Genomic DNA, 19,414 nt, shown 5'->3' with positions numbered 1-19,414 from the left:
ATTGAATTATTTCATCGAATAAGCAAACATGAAACAGGAGATTAGTAAGGGAGGCCAAAGCACTTTTCTTTCTTTTTCTTCTTCCTATCTTAGCGAATAGAATAGAATAGTAGAATAGAATAGAATTCTTTATTGGCCAAGTGTGATTGGATACACAAGGAATTTGTCTTTGGTGCATATGCTCTCAGTGTACATGAAGAAAAATAAAATAGAATACATTCATCAAGAATCATAAGATACAACACTTAGTGATAGTCATAGGTTACTAATAAGCAATCAAATTATATAGGAAACAAATAAAACAATAAAATTAGGCAACTTCCAGAAAAAGTGGGGTGAGAGGCCAGTAATGGTACCCTATTCTCTTCACTACCGGTTAGGTAGTGGGAGGGCATACGCAGAAGGTCTGTGATGACATCAGGGTGGGTAGTTGGAGCCTTGCGCCACCGCCACTACTGGTTCACCTGAACCGATGCAAACTGGCAGCATACCACCTCTGTGGGAGGCTTCAAGCCAGATGGAAAGAGAGGGAAGCATAGTTATAAATACAATATTTGTCTTCTGAATTCAGCTATACACAAACTATATACTTGGTTTGTGCTAGTTTGCAGATGAGGGCAAACTGGGAATGATAGTTAATACTTTAGTGAAACAAGATCCAAACGATATAGATAGACTTGCGCAATCGGCCAAAATGAACACTACACAATGCAATAGGGTGGAGCAGGGTGACCTTATTGATCATACATTAAACATGTACCAGGAGTATGAGGCAGCTGCTAAACAGCAAATATTATCTTGGCATGCATTAATAGGAGTGCAAATCCACATCATTGTCCTTCAAAAGCAATTGTGACAAAATGGATTGACTTCAGAGAAAGGGTATCAAGATGTTGGAGGGTGTAGAATACAAACCCTATGAGGAACACTTAAAGGATTTGGAGATGCTTAGCCTACAAAAAGATTGAGAGGTGATATGATAGCAGCCTGTTCATTCCATTTGAAAGTTACCCAACTCCAGAATTACTCTGGATATTTTGCCATTTAAAAGCAGAAAAACAATAGAGGAAGAATCTGAGACATCCAACTAACCACATTTCATGTTAAAAAAGGAAAACCCCAAAGAGACAAGCACCACAGCTAACTTAGCACAGAACTTGGGAGAACCCAATAATTTTAAGGATTTCCAGAATATCATTAGGACTGGACCCTATTCCAGAGGGCTATAACATTACTTTCACACAAAGAGGAGTAGAATTATTTTTTAGAGCTGTGGTGGTGTGGTGGTTAGAATACAGTACTGCAGGCTACTTCTGCTGATTGCCAGCTTCCAGCAGTTTGGCAGTTCGAGACTCATCAGCTCAAGGTTGACTCAGCCTTCCATCCTTTTGAGGTGGGTAAAATGAGGATCCAGATTGTTGGGGGCAATATGCTGACTCTGTAAATTGCTTAAAGAGGGCTGTAAAGCACTGTGAAGCGGTATAAAAGTCTAAGTGCTATTGCTATTATATTATTGCTCCAGAGGGCAGAACCAGAAGAATGGGTTAAAACTTTAAGGAATAGCTTTCCGGCTACACATTAGGATAAATCTCCCAGTAACATGAGCTGACTGCTACTGGAACAGACTGCCACATGAAGTGGTGAATTCTCTTTTGCTGCAATTCTTCAGAGATTAGATGTTCATCTATCGGAGGTGCTGTAAGGGATCCTGAACAGAACAGAGAGTAGAACTACATAACCTCCAAGGTCCCCTCAAGCCCTATAATTCTCTGCACATGCTAAAATATTGGTTGGTGTTTTTGCTAGATGTATTCATGTTATATATAATTGATTTTAGATTTAAAAGCACAGTGATGATGCTTCAAAAACTACCAAATACAGAGCTGGATAACATCCTTATTAAGAACTACTAACGTATCACAAAATAATGTGCAAGTTTTCTAATACTTGAACATTCTGAGAGAAAACGGCGAAAGTACATAAATTAAACCACAAGGCCTGAATTTAAGCAGTGATGGGTTATACATGCCAGTGTGGAATTTGTAGCTACTGTGAAAAGCCAAATGAACTATGATTTATTAAGCCAAGTATAGATGATAAATCACAGCTGACTACAGCTCATTCCCAAAATGAAGACTGCATAGTATAAATTTGTGAATGCCAGCAATTTAAGTATCAGGTTCAACACAAGATTCTGAAAGATGAAGAAATGCCTGGTCCTATGTGTAAGGGGGGGGGGGGACAAAACTCCCAGCCATTAGTCAAGCAGTTTAGTTATTGAGTAGTTAAATGTAATATCTCATTGCTTAAAAGCAACATTTCTAAGAAACCAATATTCTGCTTTACTGAAGGAAGGACTATAAAGCTTCAAAGATTCCAAGGCAATTTTTCCATTTTACATTTCTCCCTTCATTCCTATCATGACAGAGTATTTTATAGAGGGGATGTAAGAACTGTCCAAGATTTGATGCACAAAATCCATCATAGCTGTATGAATTCAAATGTATCCAATGAGATGCATTAAGCTGATTACATGATTTAATTGGGTATTTTGATCAAACTGAAGCTTCATAGAGTTCTAATGTGCTTCTTACAGGGCTATATTCCATGGCTTGATGATATGAGTTCTGATCCATGAAAGCTAATGTGAAAATGATTTTGTTACTCTTTATGGTGTCACAAGATTTTTATTTATACAGAAGATACAGCAAAGGAATGTAGCCTTTAAAGTTTCTGTTAAAGAAGGAAAAGGGGAAATGGAAAGCAAATGCAAATAAGAAAAGTGAAAGCATGCAAAGAAGTGGAGGAGGGGAAAGGCATAACGTAAAAGCAGCATTACCTACTGGTATCAGGTGATTTCCAGAAACTCTGAGAATTATAGTACTAGTGGCATCAAATTGTGAATGGCTGACTGAAAACAATTTTTTTGTTCAGGAAATTTCTTTATTCATCCAAGTAAAGGTTTACAAAATAGTTACTAACCATTTATTTTTCCAAGACTTCTTCATCATGGAAAAAAGTCCCATAAAAAGGCATAAGGTCCCATAAAAAGGAGAAAAAAAAATCATGAATGATGATCAATCCATGTCTTTAGAAAGCATTCATAATCTAGTCGTGCACATGAGCTTCATAATATACAGAGATGTTATTAACTTGGACCAAGGAGCTCCCATAATTTGCTGTGAACAAACAACTAATTGTCTTTTCTCTCTTTTATAATTCTGGAAATATAAAATCAGAAGTTAATAGCAAAACTGCTCAAGGATGATTCAGAAACAAGCAAAGCTATTACTAAAAATCAACATGGCTTTGTTAAAAACAGATTATGCCAGACAAACCTGATTGCAATCTTTGGCAAAGTGACAAATTAGTGGACCAGAGAAATGCTGCAGACATAGTAAGGATTTGATAAAGTAGACCATAACCTACTTCTTGATACATTAGAAAAATGTGGGATTTTTCAGTTTACCACCAAATGGATTCACAACTGGCTGACCAACTGCACTTAACATGTAGTCCTCAATGGAACTACATCTACATGCAGTGGGGTGCCCCACATTTCTGTCTTAGGCCCAGTATTCAATTTTTTTCATACATGATTTAGATGAGAGGATAGAAGGGAAATTCATCAAATTTGCAGACAACACCAAGCTGGGGGGAAGGGGAGTAGCCAACACTTTAGAAGATAGACAGTGCATCAGCACCTAAACACTGGGCCCTATCCAACAAAATGCAATTCAGTGGTGAGTAAAGTAAGGTTTTACACTTAGGCAAGATAAACCAAATGCACAGCTATAGTGTAGATGGTACGTGGTTCAACAGCAGTAATTGCGAGAGGGATCTAGGAGTCCTAGTGTACAACACTTAAATATGACGATGTTGCAGCGGCTAAAAACCAATGCGGTCCTAGGTTGCATCAACCGAGGGACAGTATCAAGATCCCATGAAGTGTTAGTACTGCTTTATGCTACTTTGGCAAGATCACACCTGCATCGAGTTTTGACCACCATGGTAGAAAAAATATGTTGAGAAAGGAAGCAGAGAAGAGTAACAAAGATTGGGGCTGGAGGCTAAAACATATGATGAATGGTTACAGGAACTGGATGTTTCTACCGGTAGTTTAACGAAGAAAAGGACTAGGAGTGACATGATAGCAGTCTTCCAATATTTGAGAGGATGTCACAGAGAACAGGGGGTAAACCTATTTTTCAAAGCACCTGAGGACAGGACAAAAAGTAACAAATAGAAACTTATCAAAGAGATATCCAACCTAGAACTAAGGATAAATTCCCTGATAGCAAGAAAAATTAACCAGTGGAATAGCTTGGCTCCAGAAGTTGTGTTTGGTTTGTCACTGGAGGTTTTTAAGAAGAGACTGAGTAGCCATTTGTCTGGAATGACATAGGATTTCCTGCATGAGCAGGGGTTGGATTAAAAGACCTCTAAGGTCCCTTCCTACTCTGTGTACCCTTATGTACTGTTGTTGCACTGCTTTTTACAGTTAGCAGAATAAAGTTTTTCCATTGCTGATGGAAAATATTATGCTAAATAATGCTAAATAAAAGCACCTTAATAGCCTCTTTTGACTGCCTATTTTTGTGAAAGGTGGAGTGTTCTCCATGGCTCCAATCATCAGAATGTGTGTACTCAGTTGGTCAAACTAAACCTAATATTAAATATATACTTTCTTTGATTTCTAGAACTACAGCTACAGTAGGATCCCAAATACAGCCATGCAAATAGGAGGGAAGAGTCTCCTTTCCAGAGTAACCACTGGTCCTGGGAATAGTTTGCAGAGATAACAATTGACATTTCTGTGCCAATATGCATGTGATTTTTAACAATTTCATAGCATGAGGAAAAGTTTTAAATTCCCATTATCTGTCTACCAAACCCAATAACAGAAGAGAATATCTGTAGCTCATCAAGGACTCCACAGTGTTCAAGTAGCCTACAATAGCTATTAATTACTTTAATATCAAACATTGCATCTAATCATGCATTTCAGATCTTAGAAATTTGAATCTTCTAGTTCAGTATTTCCCAATATTGGCAATTAAACTGTATAGACTTCAACTCCCAGAATTCCACAGCCAGCACATAAAATATAACTAAAAACAAGGCTCAGATTTTTGTGTATGCAACTTTAGATTTATCTCTAAGGTGAATTCTGAAATCTGGTTGTTTTATTCTTCTACACTTTGGATGTGACTGCTTATAAATCACATTAAAGATTATTTATATAGGGCCTTGCAGATAAGCGAAGGTTCAGAGAAGGTAAAGTGCCAGTGTATTTTGCCTCTTTGGGGGCCAGTGAGCTTTTATTCTTTCTCATACCAGGCCTAAAATCTATGTAACATTTACTTCTCAAACAGTATAGATCTAATGTTATAGAGGTTTATAGAGTTATATTTCTTCTCTGTCACCCCATATTGTACTGTTTCTCTCATTTAAATATTCCCAGATATGGAGAGAAAATTGTTAGGGAAAACTTCATCTATTTAATTATATAAATATTACAGTTTAAGGGCTAGTAAAAGCATGTCCAAGCTTAATAACAATAATATGAAAACAAAAAGTGACGTTATACAAATACTAAATACATTAATAAACAGATGCTTTAAGTTGCAATAATATTTGATTTACAGTTGAATATTATATTTTCCATTTAATAAGCAATCTATTAAATGAAAAACTCCCTTTCAAGCAATTTTATCAGCCTCCTAGCTTTCCTTCCAGATTTTAATTAAGATATGATAATATTTGCTAATGCCAATTTACCTAGGACTAATGAAACCGTTTCAAACACTTCACACTCCCCTTCCTTTGTATTGCACAGCTTGTTCATCAATGGGTAAAAGTTGACATATTGCCACAAAAAACCCCACCTTTTGGGATTTGTAGAAAGCAGAATTTGAAACCAATACTTTTCAGTTCTAGATACTGCAAATCTGGTGGGTTTAAATGGCTTACTAAGCCTCTGTTTTATAACTCAGGCCCAAAAGCTAGACATGGGGATTAAGACAGCAGCATGTACATTCTTATTACAGCTATAAGACTGGAATTGTGTTGTACTAGCAACAAGGAAACAGGCAGCTAAGGGAGGAAACAGATGTTTGGATCTGGACACCATGATATAGAAAATCTGTCATTCCTGTGTTTACAGTTACTAAAGCATTAGGACATGTAATATATGGGACCAACAAAGGAAGGGGGAAGAAGTGGAGAATTGTTTTGAACTAATTGGTCAAATATGTAGATGACAGGATTCATATTTCCCAATATATTATGATTTGTATAATGCAGTTGACTATAGGGTTCCACCACAAATGCGCGCACAACAAAAGCGCGCCTGACTAAACCGCGGTGACTAAAGCGCGGTGACAAAACCGCGCAACGAATGAGCGACTAATTAGCCCTAAAGCGCGCCGACAAAAGCGCGCCGACAGAAGCGCGCCGACAGAAGCGCGCTGTAACGGAACCCTAAACCTAACCCTAAACCTAACCGTAAACCTAACCGTAAACCTTACCTTAAATGAAATCGCGCTTCTGTCGGTGCGCTGTTGTCAGCGTGCTTTTGACATCACGGTTTTAGCGCCGCAGTGTTGTCGGCGCGCTTATGACGTTCGCGCTTTTGTCGGGTCACGGACTATAGTCATGCCTGCCTTAGCCACTATAATATCTGTTTGTGCAACAGATTTAAGTCAAAACTAAAGAAAAAAATTCTTGGATTTAGAATGAAGTATCAATGAAGCCAATGAATCAGACATTAAGGCTAAACTTTCACAGCAAGATTTTTCTGCACCAGACAAAACCAGTCAAAGCATTGCATGCACAGAGTTACGAAAAGAATTGTGCTTATGTACTCTGTTCCACTTTGTTTTTTAAATGCCTTATGCATTTAAACCCTTCCACTGGAATACATTCATTAGTGCCTCAGAAGAAATTGAGCACTGATGAATATATTCCAGTGGAAGGGTTTTTACTACTTCAAACGGGGGGGGGGGGGGTTGGTTTTCATGTCTGAGGAACATTATACTGTTGCCATATTTAATTAACTGGATGGTTATCCATGTGAGATCCTGTAATGGTGCATTCTTGCAGAGGGTCGGTGTAGATGATCTCTAAAGTATATCCCAAACCTTTCTCTCGACAATTCTACAGAAAGATTAAAAGTAAGCCTAAACTGACATTTCCATTCTACCAGCCATTTATATTCAAGGTAACGCATAAAAGCTTTTCTGTCATCTCTGTGCATCTTTTCCAAGACTCATGTAATTCTACCCTGTACTTCCAAGGAGAGCAACAATCTAGAACTAAAGCGAAATTTCCTGACAGTTAGAACAATTAATCATTGGAACAACTTGCCTCAAGAAGTTGTGAATGCTCCAACACTGGAAGTTTTTAAGAAGAGATTAGATAACCATTTGCCTGAAATGGTACAAAGCAGTGGTTCCCAACCTTTTTTTGGCCATGCCCCACCTAAGCATCTCTAAAATCTTGACACCCCCACACATAATTTTTACTTTCCTCAAAAGCTGAACTCTACTCACTCGGAGGAAGCCTAAAAGGCCATTAGCTTAGTTTAAACACGGTTCAAATGGCCCCCATTAAAAATAAAATTGTCCCCCTGTGGGACCTGGGCCCCACGTTGGGAACCACTGGTATAGTTTCCTGCCTAAGCAGGGGTTTGGACTAGAAGACCTCCAAGGTACCTTCCAGTTCTGTTTTCTACTCTAATTCTTTATTCCTAATTCTATTCTATTCTGTTACCTGAACACTGCAGGGCAGCCATGAATTCCGCCAAGGCTTTCTCGTTTCCTTCAACATAGTAGTGATTCTCTAGCAATTAACTGGTATCAGGCAGCAGAAGCGTGTAACGCTAGACCTAAGGCATCGCTATATCTAGAAAAAGCTGTCTTGGTAGAATCCTGCCAACCCTGAATCCCCTGAGCGGAATTTGGGTTCTACGCAAAGCTTTTTCCACCGAACGAGGCATTGCACGACGTCAAGTATCGGGTCTCAACCAAAAAATTCCCCCAGGCCCCTCCACGGAAAATACTTTCCCAGGGGAACGGTCTTAATTATTAACCCTCTTGCAAGGGAGGCTCTTGTCACGTGACCGACAAGGCAACAATTTTGATCTCTCAAGGCTCCAGCCAGCCTCACTTCCTTCCACAGATTTTTTTTTTAAAAAAAGCAAAAGCATGGGGGAGAGGGATTAAAGGGGTGGAGGGGGAAAGGAGGAGAAAAAGTAGGCCTGAATATGAATTTATCAATGTCTCCAAGGCCTGGGAGGGGGGAGGGGAGGAGGAAATCCCTACACTAATTGCATAGCAGGTAAAGGAATCATCCGTAACCATGTTCGGATTGGAAAGCGGCGCTGTCCATCACCCGTCAATGGAATCAGTCGCATCCTCCCGGTTCCAAACAGGAGCGACGTGTCCCTGCCTCGACCAATGATGAAGGGGAAGGTGGGCGTGGCCAAAGATGTCCCGGTTATGAGGGCAAACAAGATGGCGGGGAGCGGTTTCCCTCTTCCCCCCGCGATCTCAGTTGCTCTCCCTTTCCCCCTCAAATTCGGTATAAGGCGTTGTGGAAGGATCCCTGCCCCGCATCTCGGAGGGTTCCAGGCCTTTCTAATTCTGTCACCCAGCTCCCGCCCAAGCCGGTCACCTTCATGCGATCCTAGGGGGACCGTGAGGAAGGGAAGGGGAAGGAGGTTGCGACTGCGGCGGCATGGAGGGAGGGAGATCTTGACTCTACTTGCCTGGGCCGCCTCCTTGTTCTCCTCCGCGGGGACCCCTGGCTTTCCGCGGGGCGCTCGGAATGGCACCGTCGGCAAAGGGTAGAGGGGGGGGTACAAGATGTCGGCTCAGCCCGTATCTCTTCAGCGCCGCCCCTTCATGTCCGCGACTCCCAACCCGCTCGGCCCCGCTGCCTCTTGCCTCAGTGCCTCCGCCGCGGCTCCGGCTCCTGTTGCGGGGGGGGGGGGGAGGGAGCGAGGAAAGGCAAGATGGAGGCGGCGGCGGCGGCAAAAAAAAAAAGGCAGGAGCGCAGCCCGGCCAAACGATGGAGAGGAAAGTGGGGGAGGGAGGGAAGGAGGCGGCGAGGGAAGGGGCTGCAGCCGTGCTCGGCTCTTTCTCGGCCCCCCCGACAAGGACCGCCCCCCCCCCCGCTTTTCCTCTCCGGACATAGAATTGGGAAGGCCTGGGGGGCAGCGGTGGGACGGGAGGGGGTGGGGGGGAGTGACCGAGATAGGCTAATGAACCCTGTGTGGTGGCGGCTGACAGACACACTTGGGGGGGTGGGGTGGGGGTAATTCTTGAAACTGGCTGCCTCAGTAGGCCGGTTCGGGGACTAAGTTGAATTCTGGCGACATGCAGGGAGGAAAAAGTGCTGGGGATGATTCTGAGGCAGCAACTGAAGAGCTTGTTCATACCTGATCCAATTCCTACAGGGAGAGTCACTTCCGTGTATGAACGTGTGTATCCCATATGTAGATGTGTGCAATTTGCTGCAGGCTTATGCTTTGGGAGGCCCTGCCCAGCAAAATGACAAGTGTCTGAATATGGCCCGGTGAACTACACGTGATGTTAATATTAGGTGCCACGCTGTGATAAGTGAGCTGTTTCTCATAAATTTAAAGAATTTGGGTCTGAGCCAGCCTCCTCAATCTGCTCCAAAAGTGCTGTTTGAACTTTCATTTGATTTGTGAAGAGGCTGGATTTTGGCTTTTATGTCACATATGTTGTACAGAACTTTTTCCCCATTGCTAATTATTACAGTTAAAATAAATAAATTACAGCCATATGCTATTACAAGGATTCCAAATATTGTATGAGTTAGCTAGTGACATAAAGAACCCAGATAGTATACACTGTGTGATTCATATTTTAAAAAATGTTTCATTTCAGTGGTGCTCAATTCATGAATGCTAAGTAGAAGGAAGAGGAAGAACTTTGGGTACTCGTTCTTATGCTCTTATTAGCAAGCTACTGCATAAAATGATAAATTGAAATTGTTACATAGTTTGCTCACCAACATGATTATATCTTTATTACAGGCATAGTATAATCAATTGACTAAAATTACTCATGCTATGATTGAATGCAGATTTAAAATGAAAATGCACTGCCTTAAAAGCCAGCTGCTATTATAGGATGGGAAGTATTCTCAGTCAGGCTGTAGTGAAGTAAATATGGATACCCAACTATCCAAAACTTGCACTCTGGCAATTTAGAAATTTAACTTATAGTTTAAATTTTCTCTACTGTTTTAATATATATAATTCTGATTAAGTTTGTTTTATCATAACCTCAAATTTGTTTAACATGTTCTTGTTCTTTTGAGCTTTGCATTTTTATGAAATGCATACAATTTAATGTTGCTTTAAAACTAAATAACAACCTTGTTATTTGTTGCTGTACTACTCTCACCTGTATTATTTATTTACTAGAATGATATTCCACCTTTTGTGCAAGAGTTTATAAAAGGCACACCATATAGGATGTGCTCTAGCCTTTTATTTTCCTCCCAGCAATCACCCTCTGAGGTAGGATGTGTTGATAGCAAATGCTCCATATCAACCAATGAGCTTCAGTGGCTGAGAGTTAAACTTATTACCTCAATGCCAGTCCAAAAATTTAAATCTGATAACAGGTTTGGAATGATTTGCTTCCAATGCTCTGAAACAGATTTGGAAGTACACATTAAGAAAATTTTCCACTCATGCAATAGCATAATTTGGATTCCTTGATAGCAGCTAATAATTGTTAATACTTATTTTCTGTTAATAATGGGTTGATATAAGTAAAACTAAAATTAGGTATCAAAAAGGGATAATTTTGAGTTCCAAATACAGAGTAGAACAAAAGAGTTCAGAGAAATATTCCAAATAATTTCTGGAGAGAAAAAAAAAGTAAGATTAGTTGCAACTCAGGTAATTTTACTGCCAACGTGATAATTGTTTTGTGAAGAGTAGAATTAATACATCACTTGAGTCCTACTTATTGTGTGCTGGTGGTAGGTGTCCTTGAGAGATGAGCAAAAAGCACCAGGAGTATACATTATGAATATAGATTCCTAACAAATTCATAAAAAATGAGAAAGCAAATAAGTAGCTGTGTCAGGCCACTTGAGCTGGATGATCACTTTAGTGACAATGGCAAAGGCATTTTGTATTGCATAAAAGAAAGCAATGGTAAACTACTATAGTTAACCAATAAAGGACAGAGATAATGTAATTCTATGCTGAATTTTGAGCTTGGGCCAGATGGCACTGAATATGTTCTCAAAGAAGCACTGAGGCTCTTTTGGAGTACTACCACTACCACCAGTCTTTGTGGCATGGTTAGATGAAAGCCTTAGGAACAATCTAGTTGCTGTGTTGGCTTATTATCGTGTAGAAAAAGAAAACCCAAAGCTACAGCAATATTAAAGTGGGAATCGAACACAAGCATAAACATGGGAAAGTTCAACACAGTGAAAGATGAAGTGAATTGGCTTCATAGTGGCATTTTAGGCATCAGAAAATGGACAATTCAGTTTACTACTCAGGGTACAAAGATCAAGTGTTGCTTTAATAGGAAGAATGGAGCAAGAACTATTTGAGTACAATGCAGTCACTGGCTGAATAATATCAGACTTCACAGACAGCTCTATCATGATAGTTATCTATGTTTATGTTCCAATCACTGATGTAGAAGAGAAGGTTGAGATGTGTTTTATGGTCAGGTTCAATCTGACACCAAGAAAATATGTAAGGTGTGCTTCTATTGCAGATGAATGCCAGAACTGAAAACGGTAAAAAAGAAAATCTGAAAACATTTGCCAAAGAAACAGAAATGGATCTGGAGAAAAACTTACCAGTTTTTGAATGATTCCATTATTAACACAGTTTTCCAACAAGCCTATATAATACCATGTGTACATTATCAGATGGAATATCTAAAAATTAAAGTTGCTGTGCAGAAGTTATATTGACCTCTACAAGGAGGTGTAATAAAACTAAAGATATTAGGAATCGAAAAACAAAACTTCCAAAATAATCTCTGAACTCAAATGGAGGTTCCATGCTTGAATTGCTATACTAAAGAACACCACTTGGAGATAGACCTGGCTCTTTGGAGGAGTCTAATACTGAGAAAGGTGGAAGAAAAAGTAAGAAGACAAAGTGGATGGAATCCATTTCGGTGGCAATGGATGCAGCTTCAGAAGATAAGATGGGCAAAATGGGAAATAGAGCGTGCTGGAGAACTTCTATATATGAGATTGCTAAAGGTCAACACTGACTTGATGGCACAAGCAAAATAATAAAAACAATACATTAGCTGCACAATGTAAATAATTAGTGCCTACTGTATTTGGAAATCATGTACTTTACAGCAGCACAAGATGAATGTTCCTAGAGTTTTGTTATCTTGTCAGTACACAAATATGACAAATGCAACAGGTTGAAAGCTGCTAAATTTCGATGCAATAGTTCAATGCAACTATGCAATTATTGGAACATCTCAATTTAGAATCATTTTTTCTATTTCTGAAACTTATAAATCAGTAATAAAATAGATACTTGGAAAGAGAACAAAAATTGCAAGATCTCAACTGAAATATATTGCTCACTGTGATAATAGAACAAAGTGTTCATAAGAATAATAAAATGTTTTGAAAGTTTTTTTAATGGAATCTTCCACATTTCTGAAAAAAATGAGGGGTGAGGAGACTTTTGATTACAAGATATAGTGCAGTTTGATTTTAATTTTTTTTCTTAACATTTCAAATTGGCAAAAGTGAAAATAAACATGGATTGTCATAAAATGCTTCTGAGAATTACAGTAATATGAAAGTACCCTTCATTTCCTTGCATTATACATTTCAATCATTTTAAAGTACTAAACATTGCCAAATAAGTCAAATCTAATCCAACAGGCTATTCATTTCTTCCGCTTTTTATCTTAAATTGTAAATGCTGTGTATATGTGTGTATTGCATGTGTGGGGAAATGAACATGTGGCATGCGCGCGCACATATCCCAAATCACAAATAGTTAACATTTGCAAAGAAACATACTGGGATACTGGTGAAAATCATGCTAGATGGGAATTCTGAATGCTTAAAAATGTAAATACTTCCTATTTGCAACCTATATGGCTAATTTAAGGCCATTAAGAAGTGAGAGATCTGTTTCAAATGTAAAATATTTATTCAGAATGAATCACAAGGAACATAATGTAACTGCTCTTTGCAACTGTTCCTTTATTATATAAATATTTTTCTTTTTTGAAACATTATGCATTTTTATTTAATAGGAGATATTAAGAGAAAGGAAGATTTTATTCACTTGTAGAAACATTTACTTTAATTTTTTAGACTAAATTTATGGAACCAGTTACAAAAAGTACAAGAAAAAGAAAAACACAGCCATCACATTTTATCACAAAGAGTTTAATGAGAATCACCTCGACTTGTGCACTCAAGGTTGTTATATCACTCTGATGTTCAGAGCAAAGTTGACCTCTGTTGATTCACTATTATTGTGCTATATGTATATGGCCTTTTTCATCCTGATTTATATTTACTCTTCTTTAGGATCAAAACACCGATGGTTGTGTATCATTGGAAAGGTCGATCAGCACTAGACATACAAGAATCTATAAGGTCATTCCACTTCTCCTCTTCGAATCTTTCCGAGCAATTGGGCTGAATGTCAGTATTTCACTGTAAATATGCCCTTTAAAGATAAGCAAAATTTACATAAATGTAAGCACATTTTTGTTCAAACAATAAAGGCACACTGAGCACATTTTAGTAAACTATAAGGAATGGAGCATTGAATGCAGCTGAATGTAACTGTTGCTATCCCAGCATAATTTTTAAACAGCAACAAAAACAATAGTAACAGATGGCAACACTTCATCTTACATAGGCCTTCCTAAATTGTTCAGTTTTTTAAAAGGTTGTAAAAGACCAATTCTTACTACTGGTAGTATCCAATTCTATTGAATTTCACGAAGAGATAGGTAATTTCTCCTGCTTTATTTAAATGATATTTAAGAACATTATTATAGGTGGTGGTATATGTTACTTTTATTAAGTAGGGATTTAGTTTGCTAGCAGCTTTTTAAAACCTAATTTAAATGTTATACGTTTATGAACCCGCTATATTGAATTGTATATTAGACTTATACTGCTTTGACTGCCACTCTGAAGATAACAGGCAATACATGGCTAAGAAATGCTTCCGATATGTTAATACTTAATAATTAGCTGCGGAGTAAAAAAAATGGACCTGTCATTGTTAAACATCAATTTGTTAGATTTATCAGTTCATCTCTTCAGTATAAATGAGTCTGTTCTAGCTTGTCATTCCATATCATATACCCATGAATATACCCACTGCAAGGTGGGCTGTTCCCTGCTTTTATTAAGATTTCATAGGAAAGGATTATAAATACATATCTGCTTCTTTAAGTTTTTAACTTATCATTAAAACTAGGCCATTACCAGCTGGCTTTTACTTTTATCTAATAGATTCACTTTTTTCTACATAATCCCAGGCTTAAACAATTAGGGTTATTTAATTTTTAACATTATTAAATGTTCTATTATGTGAGGAGTACTCCAAGTGTGGTTTATCCATAAATTCCCAATATTTTTTCTATCATTTCCTTTTCTAATTGCTAGAAAGATATCACTAACCAGTTCTTAACTATATTCTTTCCATACATGAAATTTAACATACTGTAGTTGTCAACAGGGCCCATAACAGTGGTGGGATTTAAAAAAAAATTACTATCAGTTCTGTGGGCGTGGCTTGGTGGGCGTGGTAGGGGAATGTTACTGTAAAATCTCCATTCCCTCCCCAATCCAGGGGAAGTTTACTGCAAAATACCAATTCCCTCCCAATTAGTTGGGACTCAGGAGGCACAGAATAGATGGGGGTGGGGCTAGTCAGAGGTGGTATTTACGGGTTCTCCCAACTACTCAAAATTTCCGCTACTGTTTCTCCAGAAGTAGTCAGAAGCTGCTGAATACCACTTCTGGCCAATAACCATCATGTCCTCTTCTCCACAAAATTCCTAAGTCTAATAGGAGTTTTTTAAAAAATTGGGTGAGATCTGAGCTGCTTCTGGCATATAATTTAGTGGTGTCTTTAGAAAGTAGGTATTCCTTCCATTACTCATTGTTTTTGTTTTTCTTTCCCCCTTTTTAATAGTCCCTGGTCTTTATTCTTTAGGAGACGTATTTTGCAAGTGCTTCTGCTTGACACTCAGTTTTAAACCTAAAATGAGAAATCTGTTGGTTGGTTGTCCTTCAACATGGTGACAACAAAATGCAGTGTAGTGATGTTACCATATTAAAGTATGCTGAATTTTTGTGTTTCTCCTTACCCAATGGATTATGGAGTAACTAACAGTGGTGAAAAAGAGTGGGGGAGGTACCCACATATTTTTATTTAATTAGTATTTGTGTAGGCCAAGTTGCAGTCTATACTCCTAGTTATGAATTTTATCTACTTCGGAGAGAACCTGTACTTCAGATTGTATTCAGCATTAATATAGCTAGTTATTATGTGTTCAGGAATTGGTGGACCAGGTTCATGAACTGTGATGAGGTTTGCACTAAGGGCAAAGATATATAAAAACTGTCCAGATGGACTTACTTCTCCATTCATTTATTGAAAGCTTTGTACTTCCTATGGAATCATCATAGGAGTGCTGGGCTTCTGTCTCTTCCTCAATATCTCTGAATGGATCAAAGTAGGAATGGGCCAGAGCTTGGGTTGCCGTGAGTCGTTTTTCTACATCGAGCTGCAACATTTTGTCGAGCAAGTCCACGGCTGCAAGGAAAGATATAAATATTGTAAAAATTAAAAGAAAGCTATAATTGTTTATTATAGGAAGTATAAATCTAAAAGCTTAAGATGGCTGGTGGGCGAAATTGGCTATATTTGCTTACAACATAGTTAAATTAGGTAGAAGGATTCAGTTTGATGGATTGTAAAGTGGCCTGTAACTTCAACAAAGTTTAACTTTTAAAACATCTTTGTTGAAGTTCCTTCGTAATACATCAAGCTGAAACCTTCTATTTAATTTAACTACGTTGTATTTGAAGGAGGGTGAAACCCAAGTGACTTCATGTATGTTTGTAAATTTTACCATTACATTACTGGTCAGTTCTCACCATGGAGCCAATGAAGAATTTCTCCTCACTACAAGTAGAGGTTTTGGAAAAGTGCTGTTATCCAGACCATAGTGGGGAGGTAAGAGTAAAATTTAGAAATATGTAGGAAATGGAAAATACTTTTTATTTGAAAGTAAAAATAAAATTCAAGTGTTCTTGAAATAAAACAGTGAAAATGGGACCACCTAACATTCCCTTCAAAATCACAAAACTGTGCCTCACTTATTTTGGCCATGTAATGAGGAGGAATTTACTGGAGAAAGCAATTATGATTGGAAGACTTAGCTGTAAAAGGAAACCAGGCTGCCAAAGAACATGATGACTGCACATTATCAAAGCTGACACCAGTCAGAGCTTAAAACAACTAAAAGAAGTAGTGCAAGATAAGAAGATGCAGAGAGACCTGGCTTGTAGAATCACCAAGAGACAGACATGACTGAATGGATAATATCACCATCATTATTATCATCAATGCTCCCTTATTACCTTGTTTTTTACCACAAATGTAAGAGGAAATTGCAATGCAGTGCAGCACAGACTGACTGCTACTAGCCAATTGGCAGAAAAATGATGAAGATATAGTTTTAAAAAAAACAAAAACAAATCCCCCACTTGAAACAAGAATACAACCTTGCTCTTATCCACTGAGAAGAGAGTTACAGTTGTTTACAATATGTTACCAAAATCTACACCTTGTTTCAGCAGGGAAGTTTCTTTAAATAAATCTTGAGGTACTGAGCTAATCTCTGCTATTCTTCTCAATATTTTTTCCAATCTAAAGTCATAAGGCCATCAAGTATACAGATTCTATTTTCATAAATCCCTATCAGATTTCTTTAATATTTTCAATATGTGCCTACCAAACTTCAACAAGCCACAACATTATTTTATTCATTGTTAAATTTATTCATGATTATATTTATCTGCTACCCATCTCACAGTTTGAGATGACTCTATGCATGTTGCAATCTGATAAAATTATGCTAGTATTCTTAATGTTTGTCATATCAGTACTGTTAACAAAACTTGTACGAGAAGAACCTTAACTGGGACCGATTCACTTGTAAATGCTAATTTCCCCTAACAGTTTTATTTTAAAACCAGATTGGGCAGTCATCTGGCTCAGATCAATCTTTTGTCTGCTGATGTGCTTAACTGTTCATCACTCACTTCCATATTATCAAATCCAGTCTAAAAAAATTGTAGCAGGGACATGATTGGTGCCTGCTGTCATACTGGCTCGACCAGAAAACATGTGGGTAAGAAAAGGCAACCCCTTGTCACAAGGCACAGAGCAGCCCAGCTGGCGAGCTAGCAGTACTCGGAACCCTCCACCAAATGATACTACTTGAAATGATAAAATTTTACTCTGGGATTGGATCCAAACTCTTGCAATTCATGTTTTGTTTTGAATACCAAAAATGCCACTTGTGGCTGCTAAGTTAGAGAAGACTGGCATGTAATACAACATTTACTTTAGAGTATTTCCCATTGTACTCAAGGGGATTTATTTTCACAACAACATCCAGAGGGTAATACATTATTCATGCTTAATTACATTTTGGAGATTTATTTGTTATCAAAGTTGCACAGAATATGCTGGCTCGGCTAGAATCATAAAAGAGATTGTTTTGACATGTTCATCTGTCATCTGAATAAAAGTTAAATAATACATTTCAGTTGTATAATCTTTCTGGGGAATGTTAATTTTATGGTAAATTAAAACATATAAAAGAACTTACCTAGAGGACTGGCTTTGGGTAAAAGCAGAGATAAATCCATTTTGGGAATTTTAGGAAGTGTCTGTATGTAGTTTTTAGCCTAAAAGAAATAACATTTTCATAAAGCCATATAAATGTCACCTTGAAAAGTTACATCATAATCAACTCTTTATAGATTGATTAGAAGCCCACATACTGACCATACACTTCTTTTATACAAAGTATAAAAGGTCCACATTAATCTTCTTTGAGCTGTGTTATACACAAGACAAAGTAATAATTTTACTGTAGTAGTAATAATAATATGACATCATGGCTCCTAATAGTTGCATCTCTCTTTATATCAAGATGGAAGCTTGTAATTTAATGTATAACATGCTGCCTAATTTCATATAATGAGAGAGTTCAGAAGGCAGACAACTGGGAGAGAAACTATTCAGCCATCTAAAAAGAGCAGCCTCTTGCCCTGATAGTTAACTAGGTAAGAAGAGCAATATAGAAAATGGGATTTAGGAAACAAAAGAAAGGAAACCTTTGAGGAAGAGAAAGAAAGGGCATCTTTCATCTGGCTTTGGTGCTGCTCATCTTAAGAGCAATGGACGGCACTTCAAAAAATACCTTTATGGTTCAGATGGCAGTTTTTGCCTGTTTGTTTTGATTTCTCCAAGTGAATAAGGTGCAATACTAAACAAAAATCAAACCAAAGTAGGATTTGAATCTAAATAAATATGCATAGTACTCCATTTTCAATTTCTGGAAGCGAAATATTTCAATTTACTGATCTCTGAATATCTACATTCATTTGCCATTTTCATAAGAAGAATTTGTCAGTCTATAAAGATACTTTCTCATGCTATCTTTATAGCTAGCACATTCCAGCTTACTTTGGCCTTCGTTCAACACTTTTATGTCATTTCTTTTTTCAATTTTTATAATGCAATATCCTTTCCATGACAGGAAAACCTTCCTATACTGACAGGGAAGCTGTCTTTCATCACGCTGTGTACAAAACAGGCAAACCAGGACCATTTTTCCCTCCCAGTTTTGCTTTAGAGAAGGAAAGTGCACCTGCAAACGTCTTTCTCCAGCTGTTACAACCCCAGTATTTCATTTAATTTCAGAGTTAGTGTTCAATGGTTTTTGTCAGGAGCTGAATGCACCCAACAATTCTCAACAGCGATGCAGAAATAAACAAGTACTAATCAATATTAATAATGCATGTTATAAAACTCAAAGGTTATTAAAACAAAATGCTGGTATAATATCATTCAATTTTCTTGGTCAGAGAAGCTTACAAGGGTGGTAGTTTATAGTACTAAATTAAAGCTAGGAAGATACCCATCACATCAGTTTTCTCTATTTTATCTGACAGGGTTTTAGGTAAGATTAATGGGGCTATGAGCAAGCACATTACTTTGAGTTAATTGGAGGAGCGGTGGGATACATAGGTACAATAACAGTTGACATCATTTATGAAAGTTGGGCAGAAAGTTAAACTTTTTAAAACA

General features: G+C 37.9%; 2 protein-coding genes across 2 annotated transcripts in view; both read right to left on the bottom strand.

Annotated features, from left to right (window-relative positions):
* LOC116509029 (bromodomain and PHD finger-containing protein 3-like) overlaps positions 1-13,431 on the bottom strand; it is a 47,890-nt gene extending 34,459 nt beyond the window's left edge. The window contains 1 exon segment of the mRNA XM_032217912.1: positions 8,771-13,431. The gene's annotated coding sequence lies outside the window, so the exon portion shown is untranslated.
* Positions 13,432-13,535: 104 nt separating this feature from the next.
* The window catches only part of MAPK13 (mitogen-activated protein kinase 13), a 30,840-nt gene continuing 24,961 nt past the window's right edge, over positions 13,536-19,414 (bottom strand). The window contains exons 10-12 of the mRNA XM_032217907.1: positions 17,928-18,006; positions 15,665-15,841; positions 13,536-13,732 (exon numbers count right to left, since the gene is read on the bottom strand). Coding sequence (XP_032073798.1) covers positions 13,653-13,732; positions 15,665-15,841; positions 17,928-18,006 — 336 coding nt within the window. The 3' untranslated portion in view covers positions 13,536-13,652. The remainder of the gene's footprint in view (positions 13,733-15,664; positions 15,842-17,927; positions 18,007-19,414) is intronic.

This window comes from Thamnophis elegans, chromosome 5, assembly GCF_009769535.1.
Source record: "Thamnophis elegans isolate rThaEle1 chromosome 5, rThaEle1.pri, whole genome shotgun sequence".
NCBI lineage: Eukaryota > Metazoa > Chordata > Lepidosauria > Squamata > Colubridae > Thamnophis > Thamnophis elegans.
This window is presented reverse-complemented; position numbering and strand designations above follow the sequence as displayed.